Source organism: Talpa occidentalis, unplaced genomic scaffold, assembly GCF_014898055.3.
Source record: "Talpa occidentalis isolate TD23 unplaced genomic scaffold, MPIMG_talOcc4v2.1 talOcc4.9, whole genome shotgun sequence".
NCBI lineage: Eukaryota > Metazoa > Chordata > Mammalia > Eulipotyphla > Talpidae > Talpa > Talpa occidentalis.
In genome coordinates, this window is record NW_023605305.1 from 16,461,453 (window position 1) to 16,488,068 (window position 26,616).

The following is a 26,616-nucleotide window of genomic DNA, read 5'->3' on the forward strand; positions in this document are numbered from 1 at the left end:
TGCTGTATAATATGAGATACTTGGAATGAATCTTAATATTCTAAACTCAAACCAAGATTTTGCACAGTACCTCTCTAGAAATGCTTCTATTAAGCTTGCTGTTGTATCATTGTCAACAGCTGATGTAATTGATTAAACATGATTAATTGCACAATAGCTTTTCAGACCACTTATGCATATTAATGTAGATTTTCTCACAGGCATTTGAGCGATGAAACCATTGAGCTGACCAATATGGTGCTCATTCGCTACATGTGACTTTTACAATTAAATCAAAATGTAAAAATTTGAGATTGACTTCTTCAGTTCATATAGGGCTATACAATTATAGGAATATATAGAACTGAAGAAAGTTATAATATACAATGCTGATAATACTGTCTGTATATGTATAACAAAGTTTTATTAGCACCAGGAGGATTCTTAGGTGTTGGTGACTCTTGAAGAAATTAATACAATGTAAAAACGTAAAATGTATTCTGTGACTTTTTCCCCTTAAAGTACACGTTTTATTAAGGTGTAACACAAGTGTTCATCTTAATGATTTTTTTTTTTAACAAATGAACATGCCATGTAGCCAGCACCCAAATCAAGAAATAAAAACATTACTCCTAAGCAGACATTACTGTCCCAAGGATCACCACTCTGATCATTGTTTTTTTTAGGATAATATGGTATACACTAGTTTCTTTTGTTTGGTGTTGTATTTGTGAAAATCTGCATTGTTGCATATAGCATTGCTTTACTGCTGCTGTAGGAAGATACCATTATTTACATATTCTACTAATGTGAGTTGGTTTCAGCTTGGAGCTATTACAAATCTGCCGTGCACGTACATAATTTTATGGTGACTGGAGTTGTGCGTTTCTTCTAGGTGTGTTTGCACAAATGAAATTGCTGGATCACAGAGAATGCTCATGTTTTTATTAGATACTGCAAGATACTGTGCCAAAGTACTTCTACATAAACCATGAATGTACAAGATCTCTGGTTGATCCACAAAATCACCAAACTTGAGTTTGCTTGTCATTTTCATTTTAGCCATTCATGTAATTGTAAACTTATTTTTAAATAACTCTTAATTGGCATTTCCCTAATATATATGAACTTTTAGTTTTGATGCAGTCACTATTTCAATTAGAAATTGATTTCTTGGAAAAATCATGCTTTTGGTTTTAATGTTTTCTTTGTAAAGAAACTTGTGTCTGCGCTCCTCCTCCCCCCCACCAAAAAAAATTAAAAATTAATTTGGATTAGATTTACTGGAGTTTTCCCTTTTGATTATAATTGCACGTTGAAAGTATCCTAGTCTTAATAACAGCTCTTATGGACTTAAAATGGGCCAGTCATTGCTCTGAATACTTTACATGCAATAATAGCTTCTTCAATCCTCATATCAGCCCTCAAATTAGGGTTTGCTGTCCCTCAGGAAAACAGTTTCTGATAGGTCAAGTGACTTGCTAGAAGTCAAGAAACTACCAAATACACAGTCAAGGCTGGAATCTAAATCAGTCTCCACCTGAGCCCAGAAACTCAATTCCTTTTCCTTATACTGCATGTTATAAGTTATGAAGAACAGTGTCAAACATATAATAAATGCTCTTTAAGTTTTTGATATTAGGAATATTGTACATTATTCCCTGTAGTTAATAATTACCTTGTTTTTAATGTGCTTAGCCTTTTGGTGTAAGTACCAGTTCAACGCGAATATCTAGCCCATAGAAATCTTTTGTGTGTTCAGACACATCCAATACTTTTACTTTTCTTTCATTCTCCAACCTGGAGTGGTTGCAACAAAAAAAGTAATTCTTGTATCCCATATAACTGAGCTATAAATATTTACAAGGTAATCATGTAAATGCCTGATATTAACTTTGACAAAAATTATAATTACAAGATGAAATGTGTAAGAAAGGTGGTCACTAAAGTATCTGAAACTACAAATGAGAAATGTTCATTAGAAATATGCAGATAATTTAGGGAAAATATTAGGAAGTGACTGCCTCAAGGGAGTGAGGATTGAAGGTAGGGATATATAGAGGGCATAAGGGAAAGCTGTTTATCATGTCATAAACTCACTAATTTTTTTTCAGTGCCTGCCATATCCTAGATACTGTATGAGTATGACGAGACTGACAAAATCTGTTTCGTGAAATTTACACTCTAAAAAGTAAATATTTAAGGGCCTCCCCGGTGGCACAGCGGTTGAGCACTGGGTTGCGAAGCTGCCCGCAGCCTCTGCAGCACCAGTTCGATCCCCGGCTGCTCCCCGGCCACCAGAGGAGGGTCCCACATGGCGCGCAGACCTCTCCTGCTGCCCACTGCGCCCCTTGGCAGTGTACTTCGGTCCTTCTGCCTGCTCTGCTCCCTGCTCTAGCTCTGGTGAATTCTCTCACCCTCCCGCGCTTCTGACTACCCAGAGCTTGTATAAATAAATAAATAAATCTTTAAAAAAAAATACCACATGTAAAATAAATTTTAAGATAGTCAATAGCACAGCGTTGGGACTGAGGAGTGCTAAGTAAACAACTGAGCTATCAGTTATCTGCCATATTGGATGTCAGGCATTGGGCCAAGTGCTTTCCCAACTTGTTTCCTCACAACACCCTAGGAGGTAAGCATTGCTATTATGCACATTACTCTCAAGTTAAATAACTTACAGAATAATTAGGGGAAGTTAGAATTTGTTCAAATCTAGCCAAAGCAACTAAACAATACATTGCGGTGAGTTATCTAAAGCTAGAAAGTTGGCAACCCTGAGGTTTTCAGACTGCTGAGTGCTTGATACAATACCCCAAGCTTAGGATATATAAACTGGTAGGGAAGCGACACCCATTCCAGGAGTGCTAGAAAGGGACTCACACTTGGTGTGAGTTCACTTTTAGAGACGACAACACCTACAGAAACTTCTCATTCTAAGAAATGAGTACCAAAGTGAGGCTGAGGTCCAGATCACTGTTGGGGTGCAAAGGAAATCCTGTGTATTTCCGGGTTCTAGGCTGGCAAGTAAACAAGCATTGAAGAGAGTAAAACACACAGAAATTTAATAACATGTACCTGGGAGAAAACTAGCATGACTGATAATGACCCCAGATGGAAGCAGGTTGGGAGAAGAAAGGCAGTTCAGGATGTTGTAAGGTCAGGAGTAGGCCGGTGCAGGTTTTCTGATCCAGCAGACCAGGTAAAGGAGGAGTCAGAGTCCTCAGTGGCTTTTTGCAGGTCTTTATTGGGATTACCAGGTACATGGCAGGCAGGGGCACTGGGGGGCCAGTGGGCTGGCAGGCCTCCCAGCCCCCAGCAGATCTTCACCCTGGGCTCTCTGGCCTTCTCCCAGCTTCTGCTTCTCTTGCTTCTCTCTCTGCTTCTCTTTCGGCTTCTGCTGGCGTCCCCCTGACACCACCCTTAAAAGCCCAGTCTCAGCCCAGGTGAATCCCATCTACCTATGCCCACACCCTATTCCAGGTGCCTGCCATCAGGCATGTATTCAGGACCACAGGGTTCCGTCTATCCTAATGGTGGGAGGGCAGAAAAACCTGATACCTTTTTTTTTTTTTTTTTTTAATTTTTTTTTTTTTTTATAGAGGCATGTTTTATTTATTTATTATTTGTTTGTTTGTTTTGTTTATACATGCACTGGGTACAGTCAGAAGCGTGGGAGGGTGAGAGAATTCACCAGAGCCAGAGCGGGGAGCAGAGCAGGCAGAAGGACTGAAGTACACTGCTGAGGGGAGCAGCGGGCGGCAGGAGAGGTCTGCGCGCCATGTGGGACCCTCCTCCGGTGGCCGGGGAGCAGCCGGGGATTGAACCGGCGCTGCAGAGGCTGCGGGCAGCTTCGCAACCCAGCGCTCAACCGCTGCGCCACCGGGGAGGCCCCAAAACCTGATACCTTTTACCTTACCCTACAGATGTTTACCAAGAAAAAAAGAAATACAAAATTAATTCTGTGTTCTCCACAGAAAAGAAAGAGATTAGGTCTAGGGAGAGGGCCTTTCAGAGACACGTTTATATATAAAATACGTCAAAAGTAACCTCCACTCAGCCTTTAGAAGCTCTTGCTTGAAATAAACCTCTTGCTAAAGACCTATTTTGGGGTGGCAAATCTCTTCTCTCCTACACTCCAGCTAGGCGAGTGAAATTGTGGGATCTGATGGAACTCCTGGTGGTTTGGATTAGGGCAATCAATGGGTGTGAAGCTCAGGAAAGATGAGTAACAAGATTTGGGGTTGAGTGGTTGTTGAGATGACAGGTTTGTCCTAACTTACACTCCCTTTAACCTTTCCCTTCTCCCACCCCTAGGTTATTCGTGGGAAAGGGGAGGACCCTATTCTAAGCTTCCACAGAAACCTCTTGTCTTGCAAACTAGGAATCATGGAGTGAGAGGGGGACTGGTGGGTCAGTGGCATGCCCAAGGTCATGTAGGGTTTGTGCCACGATGTTGGTCTAGACTCCCACAGGGAGCTATTCACTTTTTTTTTTTTTTATACATGCACTGGGTATAGTCAGAAGCACGGGAGGGTGAGAGAATTCACCAGAGCCAGAGCAGGGAGCAGAACAGGCAGAAGGACCGAAGTACACTGCTGAGGGGAGCAGCGGGCGGCAGGAGAGGTCTGCGCGCCATGTGGGACCCTCCTCCTGTGGCCGGGTAGCAGCCGGGGATCGAACCGGCGCCGCAGAGGTCGCGGGCAGCTTCACAACCCAGCGCTCAACCGCTGCGCCACCGGGGAGGCCCGAGAGCTATTCACTTTTTTCTTTCTTTTTTAAAAAGATTTATTTATTGGGCCTCCCCTGGTGGTGCAGCGGTTGAGCCCTGGGTTGGGAGGCTGCCCGCAGCCTCTGCAGCACCAGTTCGATCCCCGGCCACCGGTGAGGGTCCCACAAAAAATATATATATAGGGCCTCCCTGGTGGCGCAGCAGTTGAGCGCCGGGTTGCGAAGCTGCCCGCAGCCTCGCAGCGCTGGTTCGATCCCCGGCTGCATCACCTGAGGAGGGGTCCCACATGGCGCGCAGACCTCTCCTGCCGCCCGCTGCTCCCCTCAGCAGTGTACCTTGGTCCTTCTGCCTGCTCTGCTCCCCGCTCTGGCTCTGGTGAATTCTCTCACCCTCCCGCGCTTCTCACTGTACTCAGTGCTTGTATAAATAAATAAGTCCCTAACAAACAAATAAATAAATAAACCTTTAAAAAAAAAAATATATATATATATATAAATAAATAAAAGGTTTATTTCTTTATGCATACAAGAGCTGGGATACAGGCCAGAGATGCAGGGAGTGAGAGGATTCACCAGAGACAGAGTGGGGAACAGAACAGGCAGACTGACAGAAGTACGCTGCTGAGGGGGTGACTCAGGAGAGGTCTGCTGCTCCATGTGGGTAGCTCCCTGGCCGGCCAGGGCTCGAACTCGGTCTGCAGAGGCTGTGGATTGCCTCTTAGTGAGGTGCTTAACCCCTTGCGCCACCACGGAGGGCCCAATCACTTTTTTCTTAAGCATTTATATTTGCACCTTTTTACATTCATCACTTTTGAGAATTTACATGTATATCTGTATGAATGTTTAGATAGAAATGTAAGTCAGGAAAAACTCGAGAAAGTCGGTTCCGAAGCAAGTCGCCCCCACCCACAGAGGTCTTAGGCCCGCAGAGGTCTCACCTTCCTCTCCCACTCCAGTCCGGATTCCGCACTCCGGGATCCGGAAGCTCTAGCCGGGTCCCGGGAAAACCCGGAGTGGAAAGAGAGGGAGCGGGCCAGGCGCCGAGCTTCCGAGCGTGCGCAGAAGGCGCGGCGGCGCATGCTCCCTGCGGCCGCGGCCCAGTGGCTGGCGTCCGCGCCGGCCCTCGCCGCCGCGCAGTCCCGGCCCCGCTGCGGGCATGGCGGCCAGCCTGTGGATGGGCGACGTGAGTTGGGGCGACGCCCGGGTCTGAGGTGGAATCTTAGTGTCGCGAGAGAGGACGGGCCTGAGGGGGAGGAGCCCTAGGAATGTGGAGGGGTGTTCTTTTGGGGGACACAGAAGCGGGAGTCCCGGCGTGGGGGTGAAGGCGCTGAGTCTGAGGGGTCTGAGGGCCCCATCCGGGTTGCTGAAGAGAAAGGGGGGTTCTCAGAGGGGACAGAATGGAGACATTCTTAGGGGTGGAGGGCGCTGTGGTGGTAAGACTGGCGGGGTGGGGTTCCAAAGACCAGGGTGGGGGGAGGCTTTCTAAAGAGAGCAAGTGTGAAGGAAGGGACGCGAAGGATTGGTGGGGGGCGCGGAAGTTGGGGTTCAGATCACTCTGCAGATGAAAACCTCCCCGCCTCGACCCCGTCCCTGTCCGCTTCCATCCCTACCGGCTCCGGGCGGCCAACCCGGGCCTGAGAGCGAGGGGCTCTGGAACCGGGAAAGGGACCCAGGATGCTGGCCTGAGACGCCCTGCCCTTTTATTTACGCAGCTAGAGCCCTACATGGATGAGAACTTCATCTCCAGAGCCTTTGCCACCATGGGGGAGACCGTGATGAGCGTCAAAATTATCCGAAACCGCCTCACTGGGTAAGTTCTCTTCTTCCATCTCCTCAGTTCTCCCTTAATAGATCACCCTGCCCTTCAGGGGAAGTAAACATCGCAGGGCCAGGACTCCTCAGCCCTGGTAATTGTTGCCATAACATTACAGAAGCTAACTTTTGGGGGCTATTGAGAGGAGATACAGGTAATGTTTAAGGACTGCACCATGGAACCAGAATATATCTGCTGTGTGACTTTTGGGCAGGTGACCCGACTTCCCCCTCTCGTTTCACCTTCACTGTAAAAGTGAAGGAGATAATAATAGCACCTACCTCATAGAATTATGGTGAGGGTTAAATGAGCTGATTCATCATCCTTGTTTAGTGTCTGGCATGTGTATATGCTCAGTAAATGTAAACAGGTCATGATCTGCTAGGTTAGCATTAAAAGTCACTTTTTCAATCTCACAAATGTCTGAGCTAAATAATAATATTCGAGAAGCTTAATAACTGTCTTAAGTTTATATGGCTATTAAATGACAAGCCAACTCGAATTCAAATCTTTCTTCAGAGCTCATGACTGCCCTTACCTGGTAGACTATTCATGTGAAGATTTATTTAAAGACACTGCTATGTGTTCCTGTTCGAGATTGCTGGGATACATGACTGAAACAAGCCAGACATAGTCCCTGGGCCCAAATGACAGGATTTTTTTTTTTTTTTAATCTATCTGACAGTGTTTGTTGGGTATCTACTCTGCCAGGTACTCTACTAATTTAGCTTGCTAAAATATCAAATGGGTAAAAGTACATATGAGAGGAAGTACGTCCAACTCTGACTGTTGGGTGTACAGTTGCTTTGTGTATTTAGAACCCCAGTACTCAGGGATGGATTTTCTGACTGCTAGATCATCCTGACCTAAAAATTTTTCTTCTTGCTTTTGTAGACAGAAAGTTACAGATAATCAGCTTTTATTTTATTTTTGCGTGGAAGAACTGGGATGTAGGCCAGAGGTGCGGGAGTGTGAGAGGATTCACTAAAGCCAGAGTGGGGAGCAGAACAGGTAGATTTACTGAAATACACTGCTGAGGAGAGCAGTGGTCAAGACAGGAGAGATCTGCTGCACCATGTGGGTCAGCTCCCTGGCTAGGGATCTAACTCAGGTCACTACCATTGATAACACGGAGATTTAACCCCTTCACCACCAGGGAAGTCTCACATTTTAATCTTCATTGAAATAAAATTTGGGCTGTATTTACCTGCCTACCCACGATTACTAAACTCAAGGTGTTTCTTATGGTGGTCTTAACACTACATTTACATTCGTCCTCATTTAGAAAGACTTTGAAGTGGCTTGTAAGAGTACTGTGAAGAGAAAGCTAATGCAAAATAAAAAACAAAGACCGAAGAAAATAAGGAAGTTTAAGACCCAGGGAAAATTAATAATTCAGTAAAGCATAGGGCTCAAGGATGCAGTTAGTTGTACAGTCATGTGAACGTACTTAATCCTACAGAACTGTACACTTAAAAATTGTTAAAATGGGCCTCCCTGGTGGCTCAAGGGGCTAAGACACAACCTGTGAACTATCCACAGCCACTGCAGCAGGAGTTCCATCCCCAGCCAGGGAGCTACCCACATGGCGCAGTAGACCTCTCCTGACTTGCCCACTGCTCCCCTCAGCAGTATATTTAAGTCATTCTGCGTGTTCTGCTCCCCACTCTATCTCTGGTAAATCCTCTCACCCCCCACACCTCTAGCCTGTACCCCAGATCTTATATGCATAAATCAATAAATCTTCTAAAAAAATTTGTTAAAATGATAAATTTTGGGCCTTCCTGGTGGCACAAAGGGGTGAACGCAGTGCTATGAAGCTGTCCACAGCCTCTGCAGCACGAGTTCCATCCCCGGCCGGCAGGGAGCTACCTCTCCTGTCTCGCCAGCTGCTCCCTTCAGCAGTGTATTTCAGTCAGTCTGTCGGTTCTGTTTCCCACTCTGTCTCTGGTGAATCCTCTCACCTCCCGCACCTCTGGCCTGTACCCCAGTTCTTGTATGCATAAATAGATAAATCTTTGGGCCTCCCTGGTGGTGCAGGTGGTTGAACACAGTGCTGTGAAGCAGTCTGTAGCCTCTGCAGTGCCGGTTCAGTCCCTGCCTCCAGCCGCAGAGCAACCCACATGGCACTGCAGACCTCTCCTGTCTTGCCCTCTGCTCGCCTCAGCAGTGTATTTTGGTCATTCTGCCTGTTCTCTGTTCCGCACTCTGTCTCTGGTGAATCCTCTTACCCCCCACACCTCTGGCCTGTACCTCAGTTCTTTTATGCATAAATAAATAAATTTTTAAAAAGTAAATCTTAAAAAAAAAATTCTGGATACACAAGACAGAAGGCACAGAGTTGGCCAATCAGACTTAGCTCAAGATTTTGCTCTGTGATCCTTGGACTCTGGTATTATCCCTGTCATTCCTTCTTTCTTGACTTTGTGTCTATAAGGTTATTTGAACTGACGAACTAAAGTAGTATTTCCAGAAAAGATTGGATTGTTTCACTGGTGATAGCTTTTAGGGTGATTTTTATTTAAAAAGATTTTATTTATTTATATAAGGCCAGAGGCGCAGAAGGGTGAGGGAATTTACAAGAGACAGAGCAGGGAGCAGAAAAGGCAGACTGATGTAAAACACTGCTGAGGGGCACAGCAGGCGAGACAGGAGAGGTCTGCTGCACCATGTGAGTGTCTCCCTGGCAGGCTGGGAATTTAACCCGCACTGCAGAGGTTGTGGACAGCTTCGCAGTGCTGTGTTCAACCTGCTGCGCTACCAGGAAGGCCCTATTTAAGGGTGATCCTTTTTTTTTTTTTAAAGATTTATTTATTTATTTATACAAGCACTGGATACAGTCAGAAGCGCGGGAGGGTAAGAGAATTCACCAGAGCCAGAGCAGGGAGCAGAGCAGGCAGAAGGACCGAAGTACACTGCTGAGGGGAGCAGCGGGCGGCAGGAGAGGTCTGCGCGCCATGTGGGACCCTCTTCTGGTGGCCGGGGAGCAGCCGGGGATCGAACCGGCGCCGCAGAGGCTGCGGGCAGCTTCGCAACCCAGAGATCAACCGCTGCGCCACTTATTTATTTACTTATTTATGCATACAAGAACTGGGATACAGGCCAGAGGTATGGGTGGGGGATGGTGGTGAGAGGATTCACCAGAGACAGAGTGGGGAACAGAACAGGCAGATTGACTGAAATACACTGCTGAGGGGAGCAGCTGGCGAGTCAGGGGAGGTCTGCTGCGCCATGTGTGTTGCTCCCTGGCCGGGGATCGAACTTGTGCTGCAGAGGCTTTGTATAGCTTCATAGGTTGCAACTTAACCCTTTGCACCATCAGGGAGGCCCTAAGGGTGATTCTTAAGGATAATTAACTGTTTTCAGTATCAGTCTCTTAGTGGGTAGGGATAACAGAGGGTATTCCCACAACATCCTACTTTTGTCTCTTAGTGATGTTTTCATAAATAGAATAATGGGTGTCTCAGACATCCCCCAAATTAGGTAAGGTTCATCCATGAGTTTACTCAATTAGTTCGTTCAATTATTGGGTTGTCGGAAAAGTTGTGACACATTTTCAAAGAAAAATTACCTGTTTTTTTTTTTTTTTTAATTTTTTATTTATGCATACAAGAACTAGGGTCCCGGCCAGAGGTGCGGGGAGTGAGAAGATTCACCAGAGACAGAGTGGGAAACAGAACAGGCAGACCGACTGACTGAAATACACTTCTGAGAGGAGCAGCTGGCGAGACAGGAGAGGTCTGCTACACCATGTGGATAGCTCCCTGCTGGTCGGGGACAAAACTCATGCTGCAGAGGGTGTGGATAGCTTCACAGTTCTGTGCTTAACCCCTTGCATCACCAGGGAGGCCCCGAAAAATTAAGTTTTAAAGAAAAAATATCTTTAGTTAGGTGGATGGATAATTTCATTTTACTGAACTGTAATTCTGTAAATGGACTGACTGTAAATGAATTTACTGGACTGTAAATGAATTTACTGTAATTCATGTGAAAATGAATTACAGTTTTGGACACTGCTGCTGAATATCTATAAGCATATATGTCCAAAATGGACATTCTTCTTTCATAACCAAAGTGCTCATATCATGCTGGTGGTATTGACATTAATTCCCTAGAAACATAATGACAAGTCTACATTCAAATTTTTATAATTGTCCCCAGAATATTTTCTATAGCATCTTTTCGGTTTTTAATGAATTAGGATCCAGTCAGAGAACAGATCCTGAATGCATTTATCAATAGTTCTTCTATAAAGTCTCTTTAATGTAGAAGAGCCCACCTCTTGGGACCTCCCTGGTGGCACAGGGGTTAAAGGCTTAGTGCTATCAAGCTATCACCAGCCACTGCGGCATAAGTTCTTGAGTTCTATCCCTGGCCAGCGATCTGACCCACATGGCGCAGCAAACCTCTCCTGTCTCGCCTGCTGCTCCACTCAGCAGTGTATTTCAGGAGATCGGCCTGTTCTGCTCCCCACTCTGTTTTTGGTGAATCCTCTCACCCTCCCCTCCACCTCTGGCCTATACCCCAGCTCTTGTATGCATAAATAAATAAATCTTTTTTAAAAAAATGAAAATAAATTTTTTTAAAAACCAGAAATACACTGCTGAGGGGAGCAGCGGGCGAGGCAGGAGAGGTCTGCTGGGCCATGTGGGTAGCTCCCTGGCTAGCCAGGGATGGAACTTGTGCTGCAGAGGCTGCAGATATATTCACAGTGCTGTGCTTAACTCCTTGCGACACCAGGGAGACCCTCCAAGGTTCTCTTTTAAAAGCTGCCTAAACTGATTGTGAACCTGCCATCTGGGATGGTTGCAAAACACATGGCCAGAGACTTTTTAAAGAGTTAACACTATTGTCATATATAAGATCTTATGGTCTAGATTTTGTTTCTACATTTTGAGTTTATTTCCTTGTGGTAGTGTTTTACTTGTTCTGTCCCTAGTATTTCCTGTAAACAGGGCATTAAGAGCTAAAAGTTTGAATTGTATTAAACATTTTGGCACCAAGCACCTCAAAGGTGGTAATAGAACATAAATAAATGTTAAATGGTTCTGGGGCTGGCCCAATTTTGTAAGTTAGGTCTGAAATGGAATATGGCAAGGAACAAAACTGCATGGAGGACCTCCCCTGGTAGCACAGTGGTTGAGTGCTGGGCTGGGAAGCTGCCCGCAGCTTCTGCAGCACTGGTTTGATCCCCGGGTGCCACATGGCACACAGACCTCTCCTGCCGCCCACTGCTCCCCTCAGCAGTGTATTTCGTCTGTCTGCCTATTCTGTTCCCTGCTCTGGCTCTGGTGAATTCTCGCACCCTCCCGCGCTTCTGACTGTACCCAGTGCTTGTATAAATAAATAAATAAATCTTTAAAAAAAAAAACCAAAAAACAAAAAACTGCATGGACTTTCTATTAAAAGAAAAATTCTTTTCTCCCTTCAGGATCTCATCTGGAAAGGGCATCTTTAACCATGCTCTTTCTGTTTGTTTTCTCTCCAGGATCCCAGCTGGCTACTGCTTTGTAGAATTTGCAGATTTGGCCACAGCAGAGAAGTGTTTGCATAAAATTAATGGGAAACCCCTTCCAGGAGCCACACCTGTAAGGACCCTTAGATAATCATGTTGTTGCCACTTTATCATTGATAACCATCTTTTCTTTAATCCCTACTGTATATTGATGTTAATTAATCCTGTAACAACCCAAAACAGTAGGCATTGTTATCTTTGACCAACCAGGAAACTAAAGCTCAGGAAAGTGAAATAACTTGCACTTATAACAAGGCAACAAAGTAGCAAGTTGCAGAGTCAGGATACAAACTGAACATGGGTTGCCTCTAAAATCCATGCCCTCTCCTCTCTGCACTGTTGCCTCCTTTAATGGAAGACTTGAAACACTTAGGCCTCTTTCCTGACTGAAAAACTAGAACAGGCTGGCAGCAGTGAGGACACATTTCAAGAGAGTTACATTCTGCTCTTCCTACAGTTACTTAGCTTACAGCTGCACCAAACTGGCACCCCTGGGCTCATAGAACCATGGAGCTGGCAGTGCCCTTAGCGGTCATCCGTGCAACCCCCTCATTTTATACAGGAGAAAAGTCTGAGGCTTAGAGAGGGGGAGATGTTTTGGCCAAGGTAATTTATTTCAGTTTTTTTCAAATATTGTTTGACTCTTGAAACACCTTTCTCTGTTTTAGTTTGTTTATTTTTAAATTTCCAGGCAAAGCGTTTTAAATTGAACTATGCCACTTATGGAAAACAACCAGATAACAGGTGAGTGCTGAGCAGTCCCTGGGTGATTTCATCCCCCAGAAAATGTCTAGATAGTGAGCAGCGATGATGCATCTTCTCTCTAACAAAGAGGAGGAAGGGGAGCCAGTTTGTCTCCCTTTGCTTCCCCTCCTTAAAGGACAGCCCCATTCCTCTTCCCTCCTGGTGGATGATCCTGGAATCTTCTGTAGGAGCCCATTTTTTCTCTGTATGACCTTCTACTCTATTATTCCCCGTATCATTGAGGTTTTATTCAGTAGGGATTGATCTGTTATCGAAACAAATTGAGCACTGTGGGTTGCTATTTGAAAGCTTGAAAACATGAAAAGTTTTAGAAGGATTTGTACCCATTGACCTATTACTCTGCTTCTTGGACTTTATTCATGGATGTGTGCAAAGATGACTTCATTGAAATATTGAAAATATCCCCCATTACAATAATGGGGGATATCCAAATAATCGAGTAATAGGAAACTGGTTTAATTTACAATATGTTCATTAGCTGGCATGCTGTGTATCCATTAGCAAGTTATATAGCCGAAGAGCACATGTCAAGGTGTTGGCCATTTGGTAAAAGTGGGGGGGGAATGCTAGAAACAAATGATCCTATGTGATTTTTATAAACTCAAAAGAAAAGCTATAGAAAATGACATAAGTTTATGTCAGAGTCATTGGTAATTTTATTTTTCATACAAGGAGTATGTGAAATAATAATGAAAGTGTGTGGTGGTTTTTTTTCTTTTTTTAAATAACTGATCTAGAACAAAGATTGGCCATCTGTGGCTTGATTTGAATCACCTGTGAACACACACGAAACAGTTTTTACATTTTGGATTGAAAAAGTAACAGATCATAGGGGCCCCACAAAACCTAAAACACTATCTGGCCCATGACAGGAAAAGTTTGCGTGCCTGTTCCAAAAGTTGGGGGTGTTCATTTTAGCTCGGTGTTAGGTCTTTAGGAGGTAAGATCTAAGTCGTGTTCTCTCTGTCATTCACCATTTGAATTAAAAATATGTAATGAATAGAGAATGTCTGGTTTTCTCTTTTGAGCACCTCTGACTCTTCCTCCATCTGCACTTTGTAATACTCAAAGCCAGACAGGCTCTGTGCAGTTGGTGAAGGACTTGGCAGTGGGAGACCACTTCTGTACCCTCTGCCAGGACTGCCCATGGAAACAAACCACGACCTGCTTAAGGACCCAGCAGATGAGTTTTTCTGTAAGGAGGTCCAGGAAGGGTTTACCAAGAATGGGCCAAAAGAGCTTGTCAGAACAGAAGTTTTGGTCTTTGTCTCTGAATCTTGGTTTCTCCTCTCAGCCCTGAGTACTCCCTCTTTGTGGGGGACCTGACCCCAGATGTGGATGATGGCATGCTGTATGAATTCTTCGTCAAAGTCTATCCCTCCTGTCGGGGAGGCAAGGTGGTTTTGGACCAGACAGGCGTGTCTAAGTAAGGCCTTACCTGTTATTGATGCCCACACTCTCAGTTTCAGCATATTTCTTACAGACGGAGCCAGTAGAGAGGCCGTGTAAGCATGCTAGTTAAGAACACAGGCTCTGGAGCCAAACTGGCTAATTGGAATCCCAGCTCCTATACCAACCAGGGAAGATGCACTAGACAAGTTACTGAACCGCTGACCCTATTTTCTCATCTGTAAAACTAGACTGGTGAATAGTACAAGTAATCCCCATTTAGCCACAATTTCTGTGCTTTCAGTTGCCTGTGGTCATTTGAGGTCCAAAAATATTACATATTCTGTAATAAGTTATTTTGAGAGTTATTAAAACATAAGTTTTACTACAGTATGTTCTATTTTATCATTAGTGTTGTATTCTCTTACAGTGTCTAATTTATAAATTTATCATAGATATGTTTGTATAGGAAAAAACAATTTACAATTAACCTTTAAAGAGCACAGGTTTGAACTGTACTGGTCCACTTATATATGGATTTTTTTTTTTTTTCCTGTCTTTGGGTTCCAGTTTTACAGACTCAGCCAAGCATAAATGTTGGTTGGTTGAATCTGAGTAATTGAAATCCGGGTATACAGGGCTCCAAACTATAAGCTCACATAAATTTTCAGCTGCCCAGGTTTGGTTGGCCCACGTTGCTCAGGGTCAGCTTTATAGGAGTTGGTACTGCCCACAGTTTCAGGTACTTACTGGGGGTCTTGAAATGTATACCCCGTAGTTAAGGGGGAATCTACTGTTGGGGGTGTGTTTGAATTAAATGATGATAAATAAAGCAGTAGGAAATGCTTTGTAATTTTTACTGTTCTGTTTATTGTTACTACAAAAGTAGAAATACCTCAGGCAGGGGCCATTCTTGATCAAAGTAGTAATTGTAATCTCGGGCTTTGGGAATCTGGCACACCTGAATGTGAGTCCTTCTAGTATGACTTTGGACAAGATATCAATCCCTCTGAACTTGGTGCCCTCTCCAGTAAAACATGGCATACTTTATCAAATTGTTGCATAGACTGATGAGCTATCTCTGGGAAAACGCTCAGCCTGAGAAATTGTAAGTGCTCATTAAATGTAATTTTTTATCCCCCAAGCAGAATATGAGTTCAGGGGAGTAGGAGCGTTGTGTCTGTCTGCTAGCCTGCTTGTGTAATGGCTGTCATGCAGTCTCAGAAAATACTTGCTGAATGAACTTTCTACCACTGTTACTACTATTGCTAATAATACTGCTTTCCAAAAGAAAAAAATACTTTCCAGTAGATTGGAAGGGAAGCAACTGTTTGGGAAGGAGCCCCATCAGTGAAAGTGTGGAGCATGGTGAGCTAGACGTGGGAATCCCTACAGAACTTGGGATCTCCAGGGCTTGGCCCTCCAGTTGCTCTGTGTACAACTCCACTAATGGGGCTCTCCTCCCTTCCCATGGTCTGATAGGCTGTCTCCCTTCTCAGCCCTTTTTCATTCTTAGACTTTACTTTCCTCTATTTATTATCTAAATAGTGCTTTTTTTTTTCCTACAGGGGCTATGGTTTTGTGAAATTCACAGATGAACTAGAACAGAAGCGAGCCCTGACAGAGTGCCAGGGAGCAGTGGGATTGGGGTCTAAACCAGTGCGACTGAGCGTGGCAATCCCTAAAGCGTGAGTCATGCACTGGCTCTGGACTGACTCCCACCAGGACACCCCCCTACCCATTTGATAATCAGGGCATCCCCATGCTAGATGGGAGGCTGGAGGGAGAGTCCATTCAAATCACAGATAATCCTCTTATTTTCCAGGTTGTGTGCCAAGCGTTAGAGATGAATGAGTGTGACCCTGACCCTCCAGCAGCTTATAGTTGGGGAGAGAGCTAAGATTGCGGGAGGCAGACTCAGACATTGCAGGTAGCAGTGCTGGGTAGTACTACTGCTAGAGATTTACACATGTAATTAGTAACAACCTAGGAGGGAGAAAATTATATAACCCGGGCCTACCCGGTGGCGCAGCGAATTGAAAGCAGTGCTGTGAGGCTGTCTGCAGACTCTGCAGCACGGTTCGATTCCCAGCCTGCCAGGGAGATTTCCACATGTCATGGCAGACCTCTCCTGTCTTGCCCACTGCTCCCCTCAGCAGTGCACTTCGGTCCTTCTGCCTGTTCTGCTCCCTGCTCTGTCTCTGGTGAATTCTCTCACCCTCCTGCACCTCTGACCTGTACCCCAGTGCTTGTATAAATAAATAAATCTTTAAAAAAAAAGAAAATTAGGGCTTCCCCAGTGGCGCAGCGGTAGAGTGCTGGGTTGCGAAGCTGCCCGCAGCCTCTGCAGCGTCGGTTCGATCCCTGGCTGCTGGGCGAGGGTCCCACATGGCGCGCAGACCTCTCCTGCCGCCCGCTGCTCCCCTCAGCAGTGTACTTCGTCAGTCTGCCTCTTTCTGCTCTCTGCTCTGGCTCTGGTGAATTCTCTCACCCTCCCGTGCCTCTGACTGTACCCCAGTGCTTGTATAAATAAATAAATAAATCTTTAAAAAATTCAAAAAAAAATTATATAACCCAATTTTAGCCTCATTTATATCAGTGAACAGCTGCAGTATATTCTTTTGAGTATCTTTTCCATGTAGCAGTTATTTTGTTGATTATTTTGGTTGTTTTTGACATGTTACCTAGTATTCAGTCAGCAGTAACTGAGTCCCTACAACTCTGTGGGCCTGTCCTGGACTTTAGAGCTGTAGCTGTAAAGGGGAGAAACAAAGTTCCTTCTGCAAGGAGGTTATAGTTTGTCAGCTTTATCTCTTCATTGAACACTGTTGTCAGCATTTGGGGTTTTTGGTGGTTTTGTTATTTTCATCAGTATTTGGTGCCTGCCTCTGAGGAGTTTTTTTTTTTTTTTTTTTTTTCTTTATTTTTTTAAATAATAAATTTTATTTATATATTCCCCATACAATTGCAACCCCCCCATTCTGACCCCAATCCCTCCCCTCCCGCCCCTCACCCCCCAAAAAGTGTCTCTGGTTCATAGTTTTTTGTTGATTTTGATTTTCACTTTCTTATAGTTATTCATTTTCCTGGTCCCTTATTTAAGTTTTCTAGATTCCTGCTATGAGTGAGACCATCCGGTATTTTTCTTTTTCTCTCTGGCTTATTTCGCTGAGCATGATCCCTTCCAGCGCCATCCATGTTGCTGCAAATTGCATGTGTTTATCTTTTTTGAATGCTGAGTAATATTCCATGGTGTATATGTACCACATCTTCTTGATCCAGTCATCTATTTTTGGGCATTTGGGCTGTTTCCAAAGCTTAGCTATTGTAAACAGTGCTGCTATAAACATAGGGGTGCAGGTGTTCTTTGGAATGGATGTTTCTGTGTCCTTTGGGTAAAGACCTAGGAGTGGAATTGCTGGATCATATGGAAGCTCGATGTTTAGTAGGTCCAGAAATCTTGAGGAGGTATTCTTAAGCACTAGGAATTGAGGGAAATAAAGGTCCCCTTTGAGAGTTAGACTCTTAAAGCCAATTGTGGAGAAGCAACTGAAATATGCAGCCTGAGGCCAGAAAGACGGTACCTGACATAATCAGGTAATTGAACATGGTAGACATCCTTGAAACATGGAAGGGGAGAAAGGAATCGAACATTGGCAGATTCCAGCCTGGTACTGGGTAGGGACAGGGAGGCTGCTGCTGGACGTCATCTAGCCACTCCAGCAGCAGGTGGTGCTGAGCACCCAGCCGTGCAGTCTGCCCAGCTGCTCTGGCTGAGTTCTGCTCCCCAAGCAGATGTGGAGCTTAGAAGGAACATGGGACTAGCTTATTCAGACTTTTGAGTACCCACTTTGTGGTTCCAGTGATGGAGATTTCTGTGGTAATTCAACTCCTGCTTATGATTTGGTTTCCTCTCTGGCTTCATTGTGGAGATGGAATGCTCCCTGCCCCCATCAAGAGGATATACTGTGTTTCTCACTGTGTGACAGTAATGACTCCTTATAGATAGCTGGCCTGTGTCAGCCTCAGCCTCATGTGCATGCATGTGAAGGCGGGGTGGGGGGGTGGGCAGGGAGTAGGGGTGTGTGCACCTAAGAGAGACTGGCTCTTTGCAGGGCAGTGATTCTCGAAACGCATTATCATGGCCTGTGCTTGGGTTATATTTTGAATCCTCTCAGCCAGAACTGCTGGTCAGACTCCAGGCCTGTTTCATAAGACTATTCATGCATGATTTTTCATGTTTTTGAAAACAGTGGATCCTTTGTAGGCCATATGTAATGGCATAGGGTTAGGAGTATGAACTTGGCAGGTAGATCTGACTCTGGTCCTTGGTAATACATTTAATTGTTTAGAGGCTGTCAGTATTCTCATCTTTATAACTGGAATAAAAATAATAGCTCTATCATAGGCTTGAGACTTAAAATAGGGGGCCACATATGAAATATAATTGGCACAGGTATGAGTACCTGCTCCATAAACTGTAACTGGATCATGGCGATGACAGCAAAGCTCCCGGAATATTCTTAATTTTTTAAGATGATTAAGTATTTGATAGTTTGAAATGCTTCTTGGATCACCCTAAATCCAGATTCTTCAGACCATTTTTACCTGAGCCTTTGTGGCTATCTGAAAAGCAGGTCCCCGCCCCCCGCCCTCTTGAAGATGTCAGTACTTGAGGTTTGATAAGAAAAGCAAACCTAGCCATTAAAAGCTCCTAATTTATTTTTATTATGTTTTCATCTTCACAGTTTTTAATGAAAGTCGTTTTATAAGACTACTTTATTCTTGCATCTTCTCAGTTGTTTCTTTGTTTTTGCTCTGGTTCTTCCTTTGTCCAATTTTAGTCTAGTGATCCCCACTTTGCTGGGGTGAAGGCCCCCATGAGCAGCTGTGCCACTCGCCTTTGTCTCTTGCTCTCAGTGTAGATGGCGCATTTCTTCCTGTAAACCCAGATACTTTGCCATCATCGTTCCGGGTGGGCATGGATTGGACATGGTACTTCTGTTTTAGCTTTTTGGGAAGAGGGGACAAGAGGATCTTCCTGTGAATGTGGGAGGGTGCATTGAAGTGTCTTTTATGGTTCTTGCTCTGGTCAGAAGTCACAAAGGAATTGAACTTCCTTTTAGTAGCTAGTGCTTCAGCGATGGCCCCAAAAGGAAGCAAAAGCTCCTAATTCTAAAGTATGAGCTCTGGAACCAGCTTGCCTGGGTTTGAATCTCTTATGAGCTGTGACTTGGACACATTACATAACCCCTCTGTCCCTCTGTTTCTTCATCTATAAAGTAGGGATAACTTATACTTATTGCATAGGGCTGCTATTAAAGAGTTCACCTATGTAAAGCACGTAGAACAGTCACTAACCTCCAGTAAATGCTGTGGAAATGTTTGCTTATACTTGCTTATTTATTTTTGGTATTTTCTTCATCAAGGAGTCGTGTGAAGCCCATGGAATATAGTCAGATGTACAGTTACAGCTACAACCAGTATTATCAGCAGTACCAGAACTATTATGCCCAGTGGGGCTATGACCAGAACACAGGCAGCTACAGTTACAGCTACCCCCAGTATGGCTATACCCAGAGCACCATGCAGGTAACCGTGATTTGACAGGTCTGGCTCTCTTGACAGCCTCTGAAAATGTGGGTCGTTTCCGGGACGGGATGGTTAAAGATGGGAGCTTGGGCTTCAAAAGAAAATGGCAAAGGATGAAGCATCCCAGTTCCTCTTATTAAAAATAAGCCATCCGGGCCTCCCTGGTGGCGCAACAGGTTAGGACACAACCTATGAAGCTGTTCACAGCCACTGCAGCATGAGTTCAATCCACGCTTGGCCAGGAGGCTACCCACATGGCACAGCAGACCTCTCCTGACTCGCCCACTGCTCCCCTCAGCAGTGTATTTCAGTCAGTCTGCCTGTCTGTTCCCCACTCTGTCTCTGGTGAATCCTCTCACCCCCCCTCCACAACTCGCCTATACCCCAGCTCTTGTATGCATAAATAAATAAATCTTTAAAAAAAAAAAATAAGCTGTCCTTGTCGTGGGTCCAGAGTTCACCATCCTTCTCACTCTCCTCTCCGGTCTCTTGACAGACATACGAAGAAGTTGGAGATGACGCATTAGAAGGTAAGAAAGGAGTCCATTCACTCCTTCACTTGTGTGACAGTGACTAAGTGACTGCTGTGCTGCTGGCACTGTGCTTTGTTAGCTACATGCTGAAAGAATGTGAGGTGAATTCTACTCTAGAGGAACTTACATTCTAGTGACAGAGCCATCACCTACAGAACTACAGTAAGGGGTGTCACCTGAGCTGCGAGTGCTGGTCTCAGCGAGCCCAGGGAAAGCAGCCTGATGGGGAGCGAGGCACCCCTCTATGGAATGATGGTCTCCCCAGGATGGAGGCCTCTAGCAAAAATGCTATTGCCTTGTATTTGGCAGTTTATGAAATTTTTTGCCCTGTGTTTTAATTTTTTCTGTATTTTAAATTACATGTATTTTTCATTTTCTAGTAGTTATGATTGAAAATATACTGAGGTATTATGGAAATCACCTTTTGTAGTAGTAGCTATCATCAGTTTTTAAATTAGAAGCATTTATTGGTAAGCATCTGTTACCATAGTAAGCATGTTATAGCTCTGCAGTAATACTGAAATTGAAGAAATTGCTAACTTTCAGACAAATCTCTTCAAATGAGGTATTATACCACAGGTCCTCAAATAGCAATGTCCTTTCATTGCATCCATGTCCTTAACGCATCTGTAAAATACACAGATGTCCTTTCATTATGACATTGATCTGAAAAAACAATCCTGGCCAACTCAAGACATGCTTTCCTTATGTGGTATGCTACTTTGCTTCTAACTCGAGTCCTGATTTCTAAGTTATTTTTAAGTTATTTAAGTTATTTCTAAGTTATTTCATTTTGTGAGTTATCTTTTCACTTCTTGGTAATCTCCTTTGAAGTACACAAGTTTTTAATTTGTATGAAGCTCAGTTTATTTTTTTCTTTTGTTAGTGCTTATAGTTTCATTCTAAGATACCACGACCTGTTTTCTTCCAAGGGTTTTATTGCTTTAGTTCTTACATTTAGGTCTTTGATCCATTTTTCATTGAATTTTGTATAGTGTGAAAGAAGAGTCTAGCATCGTTTTTCATGTGCTTATTCAGTTGTGCCAGCACCATGCATCGAAGACTGTTCTCTACACAGTGAGTTCAGATACCCTTGTCAGAAATTGGTTAACTGAATATGTAGGCTTGGTGGGTACCTTAATCCTGCTGAGGCTGTCACTAGGCTACTCCCACCGTTACTATACTCTGCCATAATACTGAAAGCAGGGAAGCATGAGTCTTTGCATTTTTTTTCAAGATCATCTTTGACTATTCTAAGTTCCTTGAATGTCTGTTTTATTGTCAGGTGATTTTGATAGTGAATGCATTGACTTTGGATCAACTTGGGGAGTACACGTTTTTGTTTTTAAATGCATGAGTGTATTTATATGCATGTCAAACCAACAGAAGACTAAAGGAAAATTACATAATCAGTCAGTGAAAAAGAATTTTTAAACTTTACTGTGAAATGTATGTGGAAAATCACAAAATTTCTCTTGTAAGAAATTACAGGTTTTTTTGGTGTTTTGTTTTTCAGTAATTTGCCGTGACTTTTTAAACTCAAATTTGAAAACCCAGGGCATGTGATGGCTAGATTGTATTCAGTATATATGCTTCATTCTTGAGGCATGTAGCTTACTTTCATCCTCACTGGAACCAGGGCAGTGCTTGCTGTCAGCCCCTGTAAGTGCAGAGAACCGACGGGACAGGGACTAGCCCTAGGAAACAAATCCAATAGAAATCCTGGCTCTAGGGCACTGGATGTAGGTCTCTTGGGCTGTTGAGTGCTTCTCCTTAGCCCACCTTTGCTTCTCTTCCAGACCCCACGCCTCAATTGGATGTGACAGAAGCCAACAAGGAGTTCATGGAACAGAGTGAGGAGCTGTATGATGCATTGATGGACTGTCACTGGCAACCCCTGGACACAGTGTCTTCAGAGATCCCTGCCATGATGTAGCCAAGACAAACAAGCCAGAATGGACTGAAGGAAATGAAATCAAAAACCAGACCTTTTTTTTTAAAATGTTTTATATTACTATTAAGACAACCGTTTTCTGAGTGTTTCTGCCCTTTGAATTTGAAAGCTAAGGAGCCAGCTATTCAAGACTGGACATGGTTCCCATCTGCCTTTGGACAGGAGAGCCCAGCTAGGGTGGGATATACTTGACTCAGCTTTCAGGTAACAGGCTTGTAAATATTTGTAGTTGTGACTAGACTGGGCACTAAAGCAGGCCAATGAGTGGCAAAGAAGAGGTAGTGCAGCTAATTCTACATAAGACACAAAGCTTGTAGCCTGCTGAGGCCCAGCTTAGATTTTTTTAAAAGTCCATATTAAAGGGCATTACCAAGCCATGTAGGGGCCGTGCCCATCACCTCTTGACTGTCATCTAAATGGAGTATATAGGAAATAGTTCAGCATGAATTCTCACTCAGCACAGTAGACTGTGTGGCTAGTCATGGTGTCTAGAGGTGAACCTTTTATTCATTCTGGGTCTAATCAACTCAAGGGATACAAAAAACTCACAAGCAAACTTTAGCCAATCTTATTTTTTTTTTAAAGATTTATTTATTTATTTACTTATTTATTTATTTAAGCACTGGGTACAGTCAGAAGCGCGGGAGGGTGAGAGAATTCACCAGAGCCAGAGCAGGGAGCAGAGCAGCCAGAAGGACCGAAGTACACTGCTGAGGGGAGCAGCGGGCAGCAGGAGAGGTCTGCGTGCCATGTGGGACCCTCCTCCGGTGGCCGGGGAGCAGCCGGGGATCGAACTGGAGCTGCAGAGGCTGCAGGTAGCTTCGCAACCCAGCGCTCAACCGCTGCGCCACTGGGGAGACCCTAGCCAATCTTGTATAAATAAATAAATAAATCTTTAAAAAAAAAAATAAAAATTTATTTGAGTAGAACTGGGGCGTAGGCCAGAGGTGCAGAGTTAAGAGGATTCAACAGACAGAGAGCGTGGGGAGCAGAACAGGTAAACCTACTGAAATACACTGCTGAGGGGAACAGTGGGGGAGACAGGAGAGGTCCGCTGCTAACCCCTAGACCACCACTACCCAATCTGTTGACTTCTTATGCCAGGTGCCAGCACTAGCAAAAAGTGTAAGTCTGTTTCCAGCTTGCCTCTTCGCACAGTATTCTGTAAAGGAAGTTTAAGCCGGTGTGTTAGTACTTGCCACAATCAATGGCCTCCCAAGCATTCTCTTAAGAGCTGGTCTCAGTCCCATATCCGCATCTGTCATCCATGCATGTCTAATCAGATAGGTTTCATCCTGGACCAGTCTAAAATACCAAGGAGCCTGGTGGAGCTATTTGTTTTTACCCAATCCATGACACATGATGGGGAGCAGGGTAATGGACTTAAACTACTGAACTCTCAAATGCTCAGGGCTACATTCTGCTCTTGGCCTTTAGGGTGGGCAAATCTAACAGACCAAGTCACAATGCAAACATTTTTGTCTGCTAGTTATGACTAGCTAACAAATACAGCACACAAGAAAGGCCAGATGTACCTTTCTGCTGTGCTGCTTAAGCAGAGTGAAACACTAGCCACCATTAGCCCCAAGGAAGCTGTGATAAGTTCCAGCCACCCCACTTACCAAACTCAAGATGTAGACAGCTTTACTGGTAACATCTAAAAAAAGAAGGGGGTAAACAGTGACTTGAGGCAAGAAAGCCATTAACTCCTTCCCAAATACAAAAATTAGCAATCAGCAACTCAGAGCAGACAAGACTATCCCATTTCAGGGAGAATTCAACTTGTTCGAAACTAATCCACACACTACACGGCTGACGAAAAGCCCTGTGAACCAGCTTCAGTATCACTGTTCCTCCGTATACGACCACCAAGACCAGTGTTCAGATCCGATGGGAAAGGGAACCGGAGGGGCAAACTATCTTAAGCATCAAACATTACCTTATAAAGCCGCTCCAGCAAGGGGGCCGCTTCAAATTCTTCAGTATCAGATACTGCCAGAAAACCCAGGGGTAATCTAGAAAAAAACATAAAAGCTCTAAAGTAGATCCAATATTCCTATTTACATTTAGTTGATGGAAAGCCCAGGACTCGGGTGGAAGGTTTCCAGCCCCAGCATGGGAATATTATAGGAAGGTGAGTGGCAGCTGCAGGTATTATGCTGACCTGTGCTGTCAAAGTCTCTCCATGTTGCTCTCGCATGCAGTTGGAGATCCCATGGCCACAACCGGCCACAGCCCTTGGAAACATGCTGTAGCCAAAACCACGTAATTCTCAAGTTACACCACGAACACCTACCAGGTCTGAGGCTGTTGAGTTCCAGGATTTTGACTTCGTGGTCCCTCACTTATCAGAAAGTTCACTTCAGACATGCCGAAATCTTCACCTGGCGTAGCTAAAATGAAACAGCTGTTGAGTGACCTTCCAGTTCCCTTTATTTGGTCTTCAGCATCAAAGGTGTGACAGGCCTTTGGTTCTGGTACTGATGCATGAGGCTTTTCAGGGTAATGCCCCGAAACACCAAGATCTGTGCCACCTGCTACTGGACTATCCATTACGGAAATCCATCCCACCCCAAGTGCCCCACCACACTACTTCTCAAGTTAATTCAGACTCCAGCAACAGAACATAACTGCTGGCCTTTGGAAAGGTCTAAGCAAAAAAACTGCAGGTAGAACTGTCTTTTCCCGAAATGTTGCAGATCAGTTACAGCAAACAGAACGGCGACCGTCAAGGAAAACTGTCACTCTGGGCTCCTTTTTGACCACAGCGGCTACGTGGAAGCAGCTGCAGCTTCGATAAGGGCCCCAAGGCTATCAGGACCACAGGACAGCCCCGCAGACGCCTCTCAATCTATGTGCATTTCTGTCCCCTGAAACTAATGTACCCCAACATCACGGAAACACAAAGAGCATAAAATCCTACAGGTCCCGCTTTTCTATTTCATCATGTGCCAATGCTTTGCGTTTGTCTCACTGCATCTTCACAGGGCCATTCTATCTTCATTTTACACACAAGGTTAAGACTAAATTAGTTGCTTAAGGCAGCCTATCGGCAGCGGGAGAACTAGGTTTCAGAATGACTGTAAAACCCGTTCCCCCCCCCCCCAAAAAAAACCCGTTCCCCGGAAAATCTCGTATCCACCAAGGTAACCTCTCAACATGTGTCGTGCAGCCAAATCTAATTCAGTCGTGTGCCCAAGGCCACACCGCAGGCAGTCGTGACGCGCGGATTCGGTGCACCCCACGCGGCCTCCCCCTCGTCAAGCCGTTTCAGACCCAGGACAGCCACGCGCCGGGCCCCGGCCGCGCTACTCACCCGAGCGCAGGGCCGCGCGGCCCGGGCGGGGGAAGGGCGCGGCCCAGGCGGGGGAAGGGCGCGGCCCGGGCGGGCGCCGGCCCCTCGGCCCCGGCGAGCCGGTCGCCCGGCTCCTCTGCGCCGCGCTCGGCATCCGGCAGCCCCGCAGGCAGCCGCGGCGTGTCGGGCCGCCAGCGGCGAGCATGGGGCCGGGGAAGGAGGGCCTGGAGGACAGGGCACGCGGACCGCAGCATCGCCAGCTCCTCCCGAGGGGACGCGGCGCGGGAGAAAGGACGCGACGCGCCGGGACGGCGCTTATATGGGCCCCGCCCTGCGGCGGCGCCGGACATTGGGAGCCGCGCGCCGCGCAGGCTCCTGGGAGTTGTAGTCCACGCCCGGGTTGGCGCCCTGGCTCCGCCCGCTCCCATCCCCGCGCCGCTGCGGGCTGCGTCCTTGCCGCTGGGGGTGGGGGGGACCCCGTGATTGATTTCTTCAGGATCTGAAAAGGCTCATCTGCCTTCAGTCTGCACTCGCCAAACGTCCTGTCCTGTTGAAGGCACTGGGCTCGCTAATCAGACGCGCCCTGCTCCCCGCAGATCAGTCTCTGGAAAGACTTTCTTGGTTTTTTTTTTGTTTGTTTGTTTTGTTTTTAAAGATTTATTTATTTTTGCATACAAGAGCTGGGGTACAAGCCAGAGGTGTGGGGGCGGTGAGAGGATTCACCAGAGACAGAGCGGGGAACAGAACAGGCAGACTGACTGAAATACACTGCTGAGGGGAGCAGCACACGAGTCAGGAGAGGTCTGCTGCACCGTGTGGGTAACTCCCTGGCTGGCCAGGGGATCGAACTCGTACTGCAGAGGCTGCGGACAGCTTCTCAGGATGCGTATTAACCCCTTGCACCACCAAGGAGGCCCTGGAAAGACTTTCTTTCTTTCTTTTTTTTTTTTTTTTTTTTTAAAGATTTATTTATTTATTTATACAAGCACTGGGTACAGTCAGAAGCGCGGGAGGGTGAGAGAATTCACCAGAGCCAGAGCGGGGAGCAGA

General features: G+C 45.3%; 1 protein-coding gene, 1 long non-coding RNA gene and 4 other non-coding genes across 10 annotated transcripts; 1 reads left to right on the top strand and 5 right to left on the bottom strand.

The window, feature by feature from the left end:
- Positions 1–5,828: 5,828 nt before the first annotated feature.
- On the top strand, positions 5,829–23,161 carry TRNAU1AP (tRNA selenocysteine 1 associated protein 1). Of its 4 annotated transcripts, none has more exons than XM_037499244.2 (9): positions 5,829–5,893; positions 6,423–6,520; positions 12,012–12,111; positions 12,730–12,782; positions 14,098–14,229; positions 15,761–15,880; positions 19,622–19,784; positions 20,281–20,314; positions 22,117–23,161. In XM_037499244.2, exons 1-9 carry the CDS (start codon positions 5,867–5,869, stop codon positions 22,251–22,253), a joined length of 864 nt encoding a protein of 287 aa, XP_037355141.1. In that variant the 5' UTR covers positions 5,829–5,866; the 3' UTR covers positions 22,254–23,161. The 4 variants fall into 4 exon arrangements, with proteins under 4 accessions (XP_037355141.1, XP_054547042.1, XP_037355140.1 ...); XM_054691067.1 differs by lacking the exon at positions 5,829–5,893 and adding an exon at positions 5,910–5,921 and having other exon boundaries at positions 6,427–6,520; XM_037499243.2 differs by lacking the exon at positions 5,829–5,893 and adding an exon at positions 6,088–6,143.
- Positions 20,971–25,628, bottom strand: LOC119235345 (uncharacterized). Of its 2 annotated transcripts, none has more exons than XR_005122822.2 (5): positions 25,588–25,628; positions 24,568–24,664; positions 24,211–24,286; positions 23,894–23,928; positions 20,971–23,433 (listed from the first exon to the last, which is right to left on the bottom strand). It is a non-coding gene; the product is annotated as an uncharacterized LOC119235345 (long non-coding RNA). The 2 variants fall into 2 exon arrangements; XR_005122823.2 differs by lacking the exon at positions 25,588–25,628 and adding an exon at positions 25,423–25,557.
- On the bottom strand, positions 23,504–23,576 carry LOC119237370 (small nucleolar RNA SNORD99). The gene has a single exon (XR_005123306.1). It is a non-coding gene; the product is annotated as a small nucleolar RNA SNORD99 (small nucleolar RNA).
- On the bottom strand, positions 24,052–24,183 carry LOC119237358 (small nucleolar RNA SNORA61). The gene has a single exon (XR_005123295.1). It is a non-coding gene; the product is annotated as a small nucleolar RNA SNORA61 (small nucleolar RNA).
- On the bottom strand, positions 24,394–24,523 carry LOC119237353 (small nucleolar RNA SNORA44). The gene has a single exon (XR_005123290.1). It is a non-coding gene; the product is annotated as a small nucleolar RNA SNORA44 (small nucleolar RNA).
- Positions 24,945–25,079, bottom strand: LOC119237341 (small nucleolar RNA SNORA16B/SNORA16A family). The gene has a single exon (XR_005123279.1). It is a non-coding gene; the product is annotated as a small nucleolar RNA SNORA16B/SNORA16A family (small nucleolar RNA).
- Positions 25,629–26,616: the final 988 nt, after the last annotated feature.